A 12,935-nucleotide genomic window follows, 5' to 3' on the forward strand; every position below is an offset into this window, starting at 1 on the left:
TAAGTTGTCACCACTAGGCCTAACTTCCCTCAGAGTTTGCCTGAGGTAAGTTCTGTTAGCTTTAAATATCACACTTTCTTTAAAATATTACAAAATTCATGGCCAGGCACGATGGCTCATGCCTGTAATCCCAGCACTTGGGAGGCCGAGGCGGGCAGATCACGAGGTCAAGAAATCGAGACCATCCTGGCCAACAGGGTGAAACTCCATCAGTACTAAAACTACAAAAATTAGCTGGACATGGTGGCGGGCGCCTATAGTCCCAGCTACTCGGGAGGCTGAGGCAGAAGAATCGCTTGAGCTGGGGAGGCAGAGGTTTCAGTGAGTTGAGATCTCACCACTGCACTCCAGCCTCGGGACACAGCAAGACTCAGTCTCAAAAAAAAAAAAAAAAAAAAAAAAAAAACACAAAATTCAGACATACTCAGACATAGTTCAATAGTAATATTGAATAATACAAACTCCCAGCCCTATTGTAACATCAATAACAAATATTTATGTAGTAGCATTAATTTACCCTTCTATGTAGATTTCTTTGTGAATTGGGTCAATCGTAAATTGGGTTTCTGAGTGCCAACCAACTACAATAACAACCCTGAGAAAGGAACTCTCGAACCCTCCTTTTTATCTTGTGCCTCTATCTATGCACCTAAAACATTTGAATTTTAGAGTTTTAATCTAATCTAAAGATTGCCATAAAGACACACAAACCCTCACATGACAGGACAATCACAGCAAAAACAGGTCTAGGAGATGCAGCATCCTCTTCAGAAGAGGACGAACCAGTTCTGAGGTCTGCCTCTCAGCTTCTGTACATCCCAGGCACATGTATTGGCTTTACCATTTGTAACACTGAGATAACAGCACATATCTCATAGGTTTGCTGTGTGAGCTAAATAAGACAAAAGCGTAAATAAAGCACATAGCATTCTGCTGGGCTCCCTGGGAGCTGGGATTGCTGCTGTTGCTGTTACCACTGTTGTCTACACAATTCTTGTCTAAGAATCCAGGGATTTCACGCACAGTATGCCGTGCCATGTGTGGCTTCATTCATTAACATTTGTCTTAAATGTACTGTACTCAAACTCAAAACCATGACACAAACTCCCTGCTAGTCTAGACTATTGACAGTATTTTATGCAAATGAGAGGAAGGAATCTTTAATAGTTAATTTGCTGACCAGGTAACTGATACTATTGATTGATTGACGGATGAGACAGGGTCTTGCTCTGTTGCCAGGCTGGAGTGCAGTGGTGCAATCATGGCTCACTGCAGCCTCAAACTCCTGGGCTCAAGCTATCCTCCCATCTTAGCCTCCTGAATAGCTGGAACTACAGGCACATGGCACAACTGGTTAACTTTTCTTTTCTGTAGAGACAGGGTCTCACTAGTTGTCCAGGCTGGTCTCAAACTCCTGACCTTGAGTCATCCTCCAGCCTTGACCTCCCAAAGTACTTGATTACAGACATGAACCATAATGCTCAGCCTTCATTCATCATTTAAATAGAAAATGTTGGAATTCCAATACAACGTCTTCTAGAGCTAAGATGATAGGACAAGCTGCAGGCAACCCTTGAGGTGAGAGAAATTTGCCTCTCTTGATGCCTTTTTTTTTTTTTTTCCAGTTCTTTCCTGTATTTGGTATGCCACTCTGGGTATATTCATGTTATTGGAACTCTGCTTTATAGAGAAAAGATATAAGATACAAATTACAGCACTGAATTCTCAATCACAACATATTTCACTATAGGAGAATTTTGACCTCAAAGATGTTTAAAAACTTACGTTCACACAAAAACCAGCAGGTGGTTTTCTTAGGAGCGTTATTTATAATTGCTAGAACTTGGAAGCAACCAAGATGTTCTTCAATAGGTGAATGGATAAATAAACTCTAGCACATCTGTGGAATAGAATGTGGCTCAGCAACGCAAAGAAATGAGCTATCAAGTGACAAAAAGCACATGGAGAAACCTTAAAAGTATATTACTGAGTGAAGGAAGCCAATCCGAGAGGCCACATCCTGCATGATATCAACTGGGCATGGTGAAAAGGCAAAACTGTGGAGGCCGTGGAAAGATCAATAGGTGCCAGGATGAGCGGGAGGAAGGGAGGGATGAAAAGCTGGAGAAGAGAAACTTTTTATGGCAGTAAAACTATTTTATATGATTGACACATTAGTGGTGGACACACATCATTATACATTTCTCAAAACCCATAACATGTTTAAGACAAAACACGAACTCAAATGTAAGCTATGGACTTGGGGTGAAGATGCATCAAGGTAGATCCATCAATTGTAACAATGTACCCCACTAAAAGAATATGTAAATGATAAGGGAAACTGTACAAGAGGAAAGGGACTACAAGGAAACTCTCTACACTTTCCAATCATCATTTCTGCAAGCCTAACACTGCTCTAAAAAAATTAAGTCGGCCGGGCACAGTGGTTCATGCCTGTAATCCCAACACTTCAGGGGACTGAGGATGGAGGATCACTTGAGCTCAGGGGTTTGAGACTCTGTCTCAACCCAGCCTGGGCAACAGAGTGAGACTCTGTCTCTATGTAAATAAAAATTTAAATAATTAGCCAGATGTGGTGGCACACGCCTGTGGTCCCAGCTACTCAGGAGGTTGAGGTGGGAGTATCCCTTGAGCCCAGGAGTTTGGGGTTGCAATGAGCTGTGATTGCACCACTGCACCTCCAGCCTGGGTGACGGAGCCAGAAGTCGTCTCAAAATAAATAAATAATAAAGTCTATTCATTTTTAAAAGGATCCGTCTAGAGAAATCATGTTGAACATCGAGGGATGGGTTCCTAGCCATGCAGTTTTGGGGATAGAAGTTTAGGAGTCACTAGCATGTTCCACTGGTTTTTCTGGTGCACACCTTAACCTCCTCCAGTGCCAGTCAAACAGATCTGATTCCTTCTTTCAGTTCTGCAAGCATGGCCAGTGACTTCAGGAAGCGGAGGAAGAGCGAGCCTGCAGTGGGTCCACCACGGGGCTTGGGAGATCAAAGTGTGAGCAGGACTAGCCCAGGCCGAGCGGACCTCCCAGGATCAAGCACCACCCTTACAAAGTCTTTCACTAGCTCTTCTCCTTCTTCCCCATCGAGAGCAAAAGGTGAGCAATAGTAAATGAAAACACAACAATTTACTAGTTTACATTTTAGCCTAGAGCACTGTGTGAAAGCTGGCCCAGTGATAGTGGCACGTGCCAGCTCCCACGTAGTGTCTGGAATAAAATACAGTTTTAGAACAATAGCTCTCTTCCCACCCAGACTGACTCAAGCTGGCGAGCCACTTAGGTTGCTTCAAGAACTCTGACTAGCATCTGCTAACGCTTTTTCCCCCCCAAATAGATCCCTTTCTAAACAAATTCAAAGTATCAAATATGTATCATCAGGCTACTAAAAGATGTCGTTTGTAAACATTGAGGTATAGTCAAAATTTTCTAATGTTTCTGCAACTAGCAAATCAGTCAAATTTATAGGATAGAAATTACAAGCAGCAACAGAGGAAATTGTTACCTAAAATATACATTGGTTTGGAGGTTTTTAAAAGTTATTCAATTCTAGATTTAAAAACAAAATCCGACCTATTAATTTCTTTAGCCATTTGCTGTATATTTTGGGCCACCTTCGTATGAACAGTGGAGCATCCACGTCCTGCCAGGTAACATAGTGGTCAATTCACAGCAGTTCACAGTCAGGACTGATGGGTCCCGGACCATAATTACGTCATTCAGGAATCACCAAGCCTTTTTTCTGGGCGGCCTGTCTCCTCACTGCAGGTGTAGGGAGCTCACTGTTGAAAGGAGTAAGTCACTCCCTCTGGTTTCTGGGAGACCATTTAGTGGTCTTCCTTGAGGACAGGAATATTTCTGAGATGGAGAGTGAGGATTGAACCAGCATCCACAGGGAGCTAGGGCTCTACCAAATATGGGACCACACAATCTCTTCTAATATCTCAGGATCGAAACAGAAGAGAAAGAGATTTTGAAATGTGTGAAGAAATTGAGCTCTAACATAAGTTTCTATAAAACTAGACCGATTCAGCTACACCTATCAACTATACTCACTAAAACCATTGCCACATGATAGTTAAAAGTGATAGCTGATTTGTGTGCAAAAGATATTCTGGTTGTGATGATTGGACTCTGAGTAGGTGGAGGCCTAGCCCTTTTAAGGCCTCGTAAAGCTGTGATATCAGCTGATGGTTCAGGGCATACGAGCTCCATCCATCCTCCTTTCCTCTGAGGAGCAGAGATGCCTTCTCAGATCCAACTCACTTATTCCAATGAATATCTTAAGGTAACAAGTAAGTCATGCAATGCCATTGACTCATTATTATTGTATACTACCCAAAAGTTAAAAGGATTCTGATAAATGTAGATATTTGTTTTATCACAGGGAGTGTTAAATCAACTTCCTTTCCCAGGCAGTACATATCTACCTAATGTGCTCACCTACTTTTAAAGAATTTAGAGAACATTGTAAGGTATGCATATTGAATAGAGACATTTTCCTCTGTTAGATTTTATTTCTAAGAAGAAAATGTCCTGTTAGATATAATTTGGCTTCTCATTTATTAGTTAACTCAGCAAAACAAAAGAACATTTCCATAGCTATTCAAAATTGAATCCAAGTGTACATCTCTATTATCAAATTGCAAATATTTTTTTAAAAACTCTTCCCAGAAAAAAAGCATGATATATGTGCCTCTGACGAAAGCTTTGCATTATATTCAGTTTTCCTATGAGAACTATGTACCTAATAAGAGGTTAAAGGTAGAGCAATTTAAGAGGTAAATTAGTTAGTTTAAAGAGCTTTAGCTATTTTTTTTCTTGGAAAAACATTAGCAGCAATAGTTCACAGCATTTTGATTTTGCAATTTTGGAGAATACTTTGCCTTATAGCTTTTAAAATCCAAAACCCATAAAAAATTATTTGATATAGTCCTGAGAGTATTAATTAGATGTAAATGTGTAAACCCCTCTCTACCTATGTATCATTACGAATCAAATGAGACTCAAATTCCGGCCCTATTAAATTGATTAAGTGTATAACACTTTTGACACTAATTGTTAAACCTTTACTACCAGATCATGCTATCAGCTGAAGAGGCACTATTGTGTTTTGGCAAACAGTGTTGTCAGAAAGGTGTATGAATTATGCAATAGAAGTAGGCGTATTTGCTTCCATCAGTTACTTCTTAGGCATAGTTTTGCCAACTCTCTCTGCAAAGCTACATTCATTGAAAAAGTATTAGCTCGCTTTAGAATTAGACCTTTTTCTCTAGAGCTGAAGCTCCATGCGTTAACAATCAGCCTCTAGACTAAAACACACTAACTGCTTTCCCCTTGCTGTGCTGTCTGATGCTTACTGACATGCTCTCCTCTCTTTGTGAACCTTTTAACTTCTCCAAATGTCTCTCTTCTACCACGCTGCTCTGGATTAAAAGGTGGGGATGATAGCAAAATGTGTCCATCCCTTTGCAGTTACTCAGGGCTCAACGGCAACCCCTCCAGTGAGTTAGATTACTGTAGCACTTATAGACAGCACTTAGACGTCCCTCGGGACTCCCCAAGGGCCATCAGTTTCAAGAACGGCTGGCAAATGGCCCGGCAAAACGCAGAAATCTGGAGCAGCACCGAAGAAACCGTTTCTCCCAAAATGAAATCCCGGAGCTGTGACGATCTCCTAAATGATGACTGCGAGAGCTTCCCGGACCCGAAAATCAAGTCAGAAAGTATGGGCTCCCTGTTGTGTGAAGAGGACTCCAAAGACAGCTGCCGCAGAGCCTGGGGGTCGCCCTACATCCAGGAGGTTCGCAGCGCTGGCAGGTCGAGGATCAGACACCGGTCAGCCCACAACGCCCCGGGGTTCCTAAAGATGTACAAGAAGATGCACCGCATTAACCGCAAGGACCTGATGAATTCCGAGGTCATCTGCTCCGTGAAGTCCAGGATACTGCAGTACGAGAGCGAGCAGCAGCACAAGGGCCTGCTGCAGGCCTGGAGCCAGTCCTCCACGGAGGAGGTGCCCCGGGACATGGTGCCCACGCGCATTTCCGAATTCGAAAAGCTGATTCAGAAGTCCAAATCCATGCCCAATTTAGGGGATGACATGCTATCTCCCGTCACCCTGGAACCACCACAAAACGGCTTATGTCCCAAGAGGCGATTCTCCATTGAGTATTTGCTGGAGGAAGAAAATCAGAGTGGACACCCCTCTCAGGGCCAACGAGGCTGCACGTCTAACGCCCTGGTGCCCATTCACATTGAAGTCACCAGCGATGAGCAGCCCAGAGCTCACGTGGAGTTTTCCGACAGCGACCAGGATGGGGTTGTGTCTGACCACAGTGACTACATTCACGTAGAGGGGTCATCCTTCTGCAGTGAAAGTGACTTTGATCACTTTTCCTTCACATCCTCGGAAAGCTTTTATGGATCCAGCCACCACCACCACCACCATCACCACCACCACCACCGCCACCTCATCAGCTCCTGCAAAGGCAGATGCCCGGCCTCCTACACTCGATTTACCACGATGTTGAAACACGAAAGAGCCAGACACGAAAACCCCGAGGAGCCCAGAAGGCAAGAAATGGACCCTGGCCTTTCTAAACTGGCTTTTCTAGTCAGCCCTGTGCCTTTCCGCAGGAAAAGAAATTCAGCCCCCAAGAAACAGACTGAAAAGGCAACATGTAAAGCATCTGTGTTTGAGGCTCTGGACTCTGCCCTTAAAGACATCTGTGACCAAATTAAAGCTGAAAAGAAAAGGGGGAGCTTGCCAGACAACAGCATCTTGCACCGTCTCATCAGTGAGCTGCTGCCAGATGTTCCCGAGAGGAACTCGTCCCTGAGGGCACTGAGGAGGAGCCCCCTGCACCAGCCTCTCCACCCACTGCCTCAAGATGGTGCTATTCATTGTCCACCCTACCAGAATGATTGCGGGAGAATGCCTCACAGTGCCTCTTTCCAAGACGTGGACACAGCCAACAACTACCACCACCACCAGGACCGTGGCGGTGCACTCCAAGGTGGATGAGCTTTTCTTTCTTTTTCCTTGTGGTTCAGAGACCCACCCTCCAGCTCTTTCATTGTCCATTCCAACATCTCATCACTCCTGAGCTGGGAGACCATTTGGCGTCGTTATGTGTTGTGAAGCAAAAACTTGTTGTGCAAATATGTGTTACTGAATATTGCTCATTTGCCCATGTGATATTTGGACTTGATGTGTGGCTTAAAGTGATCATCAATTCACAAAAATTTACTCTTTCAAAAATGAGAGGGAAGGCCATTGTGTAGCTCAGGATTAGGGTTGAAGCAACCATTACTCACACTGAGATGATAAATTACGTTGTGTCATGAATCAAAACCTATAGTTCCACAAATAGCCTTTTAAAAATGTGTATATTAACTTTAAAACTTTATATTCATTCTGTTCATAAATAATTTGCTCACATTCTATATAGAAGATACTATATCAAAACATTCAAGAAGCAAAACTGAAAGATGTGATCAGTAATTGATGGACACAAAGAAATTAGGACTTGCTTAATAGCTTTCTCCATTTCAAGGACACAATTGTGATAAAATTTTTGTGAATGTATCTTTAAGCTGTATATATAAAAGTCCCATTTCCACCATTTAGTGTATTCATTTTCTCTTTTCCATTACTTAATTCATTCACTTTCTCTTTCTGCTAAAACAGTCCTGTATTGAAATTTGAATTATGTTATTCAGGCTAAAAGTGATTCTAAACTCTGTTTTCATAGATAACTTTGAAGTGGCAACACAAGAATAAACAGCAGTTGAAAGGCAGAGGACTATTTTTGAGATTTATATAACTTATAGCCCAGAGTGTTTTAATATTTGTGACCAATTCTTTTTGTTAATTCTTAGAGCGCATCTGTTCACTACGTAAATTTTAAGAAGCTGGAATGAACATTCTGGGCTGAAAGTTGGTCAATAGAGAAACTTCTATGCACCAGACACTACAGAGTGCTTTATATACATTATCTAATCAAAACTGGCCTAGGCCTATGAAATGGGTGTTGTTTTAAGAGCCATTTTCAATTCTCAAAGTTGGGCCTGGAGAGGATAAGAAATTTGTCCGAGGTCACACAGAGAGTAGGTAACAGAAAAGGGATTCAAACTCCTAATAATTCAGAATTTATAGTATAAAATATAATCTCAGACAAAGAAAGACATAATTCACAGTTCGTATTAGTGTCAAATATGACTCGATCGTTAATCAACTTGCACAAATCTACTTAGTATTTATCTTCTTTGCTTTCACTGATGCTGTACCATATACTTATATTTATCTTTGCTTACCCTTAGACTGAAGCAACATGCTTCAAAATCATCAATTAGAGTTTTAAAAATCAATTTCTACAATCGAAAATTTTCACTAATTGAAATGTGTCAGGATCCAATTTTTTAATAAATTAGCTACCTTCTCCAGGTTTTTAATATCCTAATATAATCATGTCTCAATTTTATGTGCAGATAAGAGCACATTTTTGAAACATGACTTGAAAGGGCTTTGAAATGCATTTAAAAGTATTTTGTTTTTTAATAAAATATTTACTTTCCAATTGTGTTTCACCCAAGTGAAAAATAGCTTATATTCCATGGGGTAGAAAAAGGAATTTAAAATTTGTGATCATTATCAGGCCCTCTGATCATAAAAGTATATTAACTTAGAATTTATATCATCAAAGTAGTCAAAACCCTAAAACAATGTTTTCTTATTATTAAATTCCTTCATAGATGGATAAAATAAATTTTACTTTTAATGCTTCTTGTCAGTCTGGATAACTAGATTTACTAAAGGGATAAAAGAAAGAATTGACAAATATTGACCCAGTTATACTGATAAAATTCTATGACATAGACTGCTGGAATAGTTTTAATGTCTACTTACATCTCCATATGTAAGTCACGTAAATGCAAAAGGTATAAGATACTATTAAGAACTACATGCAATCATAATTTTGTAATGTGATTATTTGTGCTTTGCTTTAAGATAAACAAAATGAATTCAATATTTCATAAGCAATTTGGCAACTGACATGATGCTTTCTGTTTATCCCTTTTTTGCTTGCAGTAAGAAGAAACAATATCTCTGTTTCTTTGCTTTCTGATAAGGTGTTTATCATCTGGGCACAAAAGAAGGCCGTAGATAAACAGTATGGCATCTTAAGATTCAATAAGTATTTAAAAACAGAGTAAGAAAGAAGAGGGGAGAGTAAGGTGAAAGGAGAATGTTCATCCACACTCTTGTCATCCTCATATTTTCTTTGGTTTTATCTCTTTTTTTTCATTACTACTGTCTTAAATTATTCCACAAAATGTTTCTTTCTCTACAATTTGTTTCTGTTTTCAAATTCTCCATCCTCTGTAAGTCTTATAATAATAATTATAAATTAGAGGCAAAGGCATAGAAACGGAAAGTTTTGAAAAATTTTTATATGAAAAATCCCTCTAATTATAAATTGTCTATAGTGGGTGTGGCAATATAATTAATCAGCAATGTAGCTATTATATTTATATAGACACTTATAATACTTCTGCAACCTCAGATATTTTTCCTTTTGAAATGCTCTTGTTTTGTGTCTTATTTCACAATTTTGTAATGACCTATGAGTTTTATACCCATGTGTTTGACAATGGTGTCTCTCCAAATTTGGGGAAAAAATAGTTGCCACCAGGGAAAATGGCAGAACAAGTTGACTTGTAATTAAGTGGATACTCACTGTGACTGGCCCTGTTCTTTCCAATAGACCGTGAGTCCCCTAGAAGTTACTCATCCACTTTGACTGACACAGGGAGAAGTACACCAAGGGAAAGAAGAGGAACTCCAGAAAAAGAGGTAGTTAATTTAATAGCATTGGAGTCTTTTACAGCAACCCGCTTGATAGGGCACTTGTCAGCCAAACATTATCCCAAACCAGTAAAGAACCCGACAGAAAACATGAAAATACTGAGAAACTAGAAACAATTTTCCTTGGAGTCCAAGCATAGCAACTCTGACCCTCGAAGCAGTCCGCGCCCTGACCCTAGCTCTGGGTCTTCCCTAGTGGTGGTCCGGTTTTGGCCATGAGGCCTCTCCGAGTCTTGATCTGATGCCCATGAACTTAACCGTTGTGACCTAAAAGTGTCCTGAGTTAGGGCACCTTGTGGCGGGAATGGGTTTCCTCTGTACAATTTCTTGGCCCACTGGTCTAGGAGAAAGCCTGATGTCAACTGTGTTGTAAATCAATACAGAGCCTACATAAATAATTTTTGCTGGCTTACTTTTATTGGAGAGGATCCCTTAAAAAAGCTTTTAACCAGCCCAGTTCTTGGGACACTGCCCCTGGGAGCTACCCACCACTGAACTCTGTCCAGGGCCCTGAGCCGGGGCTAGAGCTCTTGCTCAAACTGCCTTGGAGCCGTGAGCGCTGGATGGAAACGAAAAGCTGGACTAGGACTGGCATCCGCTCCAGAGGATCTTACAGGCATCTGATGCAGTCCAGAGCCTGTGAGATCCCCAAAGAAGTTAGAAATGATCCAGGATTCCTAAAGTTCACCAGAGTCATGGGGAAAAGGAATGGAGTGAAGGGATTGTTGGTTGGTGGGGAAGGAAGAGCTGCCCTAGCTAGCTATAGGGTACGGGGTGCCTCAGGGAGATTTGTAGGCCCCAAAGTTTGAGAATGGGTACATGTTACATTACATCACCACTAAAAGACAAGTGGCTGGTGGACAGAGTGTTGAAGGGTTCCTGAACCCTCTACGGAATGCAAGATGATCACACCTATACTTTTGCCTGGTAACTAGCCTCCTAGTGATAATTGAGCTAATATTTTTGCTAATATGTTAATAAGTGTCTAATAAAGGGAATGATGACTTCTTTTATGACATCTGGTCCTTTTATTATGATTCAGAAAAAGCTGTGTCAATCTCCATAGAACATAGAGCCATTGACCCTCCACATTTATCCTGGGAAAAGCCTTTGTAACAGCCAAAATGATGCCTAGGATGCAATCCTCAGCAGGCATTTTATTCTCTCATTATAACATTAATCTCCCTTACTTCCTAAGATGAAATGTGATGGTGGATAAGCCTTCTATTATATTCCTGTTATAGCTTAAATATATAAATGAAGAATAAATGGACTTATTTGTAAATTAAATATAGGATTGACATTACATATGTTTATCATTCCCTGAGGTTTCCTTTTTCTTTAAGGCACATGAAACTACTTTCTTGTAGAAAATTCAAATTTTAAATTAGTACTAATTGCTTATCTTCCTTTTCAGAAATTGCCTGCAAAAGCTGTTTATGATTTTAAGGCTCAGACATCTAAGTAAGTAAGATAAATACTCATCATATGATTTAAGGTGGTTTTAAATGTTAATAATGCTTTAAGAAATAAGCATTGCAACGGGATGTGTTACAAATGTGGTCTAATTCCCAATGCAGCAATCTACTCTAATTAAATGGTTCCTTCAGAATTACTTGGGATAGGGTCATTTTATTTTTATTTTAAGTTTAGTTGAGAAATACTGAGTTTTAAATTACTTTAAACATGTTAGGTGGAACACAATGAGTTCTAAGGAAAGGAAAAACAAAAAGAAATTACGAATATTTGTTTTTAGAATTTTTGCATCAATAATGAATTAATAAAGTATTGGGGACCAGGCACAGTAGCTCATGCCTGTAATCCCAGCACTTTGGGAGGCCAAGGCAGGCAGATAACTTGAGCCCAGGAGTTCAAAACAGCCTGGCAACATGGCAAAACCACGTCTCTACAAAAAATACAAAAATTAGCCAGGCACTGGGGCATGCACCTGTATAGTCCCAGCTACTCTGGAGGCTGAGACGAAAGGATTGCTTCAGCCCTGGAGGTAGACGTTGCGGTAAGCTGAGGTTGCGCCATTGCAGTCCAGCCTAGGCAACAGAGCAGGACCCTGTCTCAAAAAAAGAATGAATAAGTAAATAAATAAAGTATTGGGGAGTAATTAACACTAGCTGGAGGAATTTGATAACATGTATTTATCAAAACATTCCAAGCATAGTTTGGGAGGCTGAAGCGGGAGAATCGCTTGAACCCAGGAGGCAGAGCTTACAGTGAGCCGAGATCAAACCACTGCGCTCCAGCCTAGGTGACAGAGCAAGACTCTGTCTCAAAAATAAATAAAAATAAAAGTGAGGGGAAAAAAGCAAATGGGACTTTAAAATTCTAGGTCTGAGATGAGAGGGACACAGTTTTGAAAACAAGAGTGAGACTTTCCTGTGTCTTAAGGACTTCAAAATTTTAAATGCAACCCCGTACAAATACAAAAGAATCCTTTTCATAGCTTTAAAAACTTGGTTGCCTCTAATTCATAGGTACATATACATTTTAAAAAGCTAGTCTCATTTCTGGAAACAAAACATACCTGATACAAATAAAACTGTTGTGTTGCGAACATTAAATATCTTGCTTTGCTTTCTGTTTTTTATATTAGGCATTTGCACAAAAGAAGGAAGCGCTGTATTTGAATGTAAAGCTCTGTGAATCTTTTTTGTTTTTAGGGTTACTGAAAATTTAACACACTTTCAGTTGTGAAGATTTTAGCACTTCTAAATGTGTGATCATTCCTTTAATATGCCACCCTTTTCCCATTAATGATTTTAATCAATGAGAAGCGTTCTCCATCAGGTACAAATCTCTCTCCATCATATGGTATACACTGATAAATGATCCAACTGAAAATTCTGAACCAAAATTTTTTTAAAAGATTAAAGAAATGAAAATTCTGAACAAAACAATGCAGAAGATTGGGAAGGCAGATGTGTTGCAAAGCGAGGCTCTCGGGAGAAGATACAAATTAATCGCCCTCCATCCAAGAATACTTGTGGAGGCAAAATAATGAACCAACCTAATCACCTGGTGATTAAG

General features: G+C 40.2%; 1 protein-coding gene across 50 annotated transcripts in view; it reads left to right on the forward strand.

The window, feature by feature from the left end:
- Positions 1 to 12,935, forward strand: part of SORBS2 (sorbin and SH3 domain containing 2) — a 371,761-nt gene that overhangs the window by 328,198 nt on the left and 30,628 nt on the right. For 37 of the 50 annotated variants that reach the window (XM_021938999.2, XM_021939004.2, XM_017959270.3 and 34 more), the window contains 4 exons: positions 2,934 to 3,121; positions 5,461 to 7,041; positions 9,793 to 9,881; positions 11,311 to 11,357. In XM_021938999.2, coding sequence (XP_021794691.2) covers positions 2,934 to 3,121; positions 5,461 to 7,041; positions 9,793 to 9,881; positions 11,311 to 11,357 — 1,905 coding nt within the window. The remainder of the gene's footprint in view (positions 1 to 2,933; positions 3,122 to 5,460; positions 7,042 to 9,792; positions 9,882 to 11,310; positions 11,358 to 12,935) is intronic. The other 13 variants (XM_021939026.2, XM_031664122.1, XM_021939027.2 and 10 more) reach the window with 1 other exon arrangement.

The sequence above is a fragment of the Papio anubis genome, chromosome 3 (genome assembly GCF_008728515.1).
Source record: "Papio anubis isolate 15944 chromosome 3, Panubis1.0, whole genome shotgun sequence".
NCBI lineage: Eukaryota > Metazoa > Chordata > Mammalia > Primates > Cercopithecidae > Papio > Papio anubis.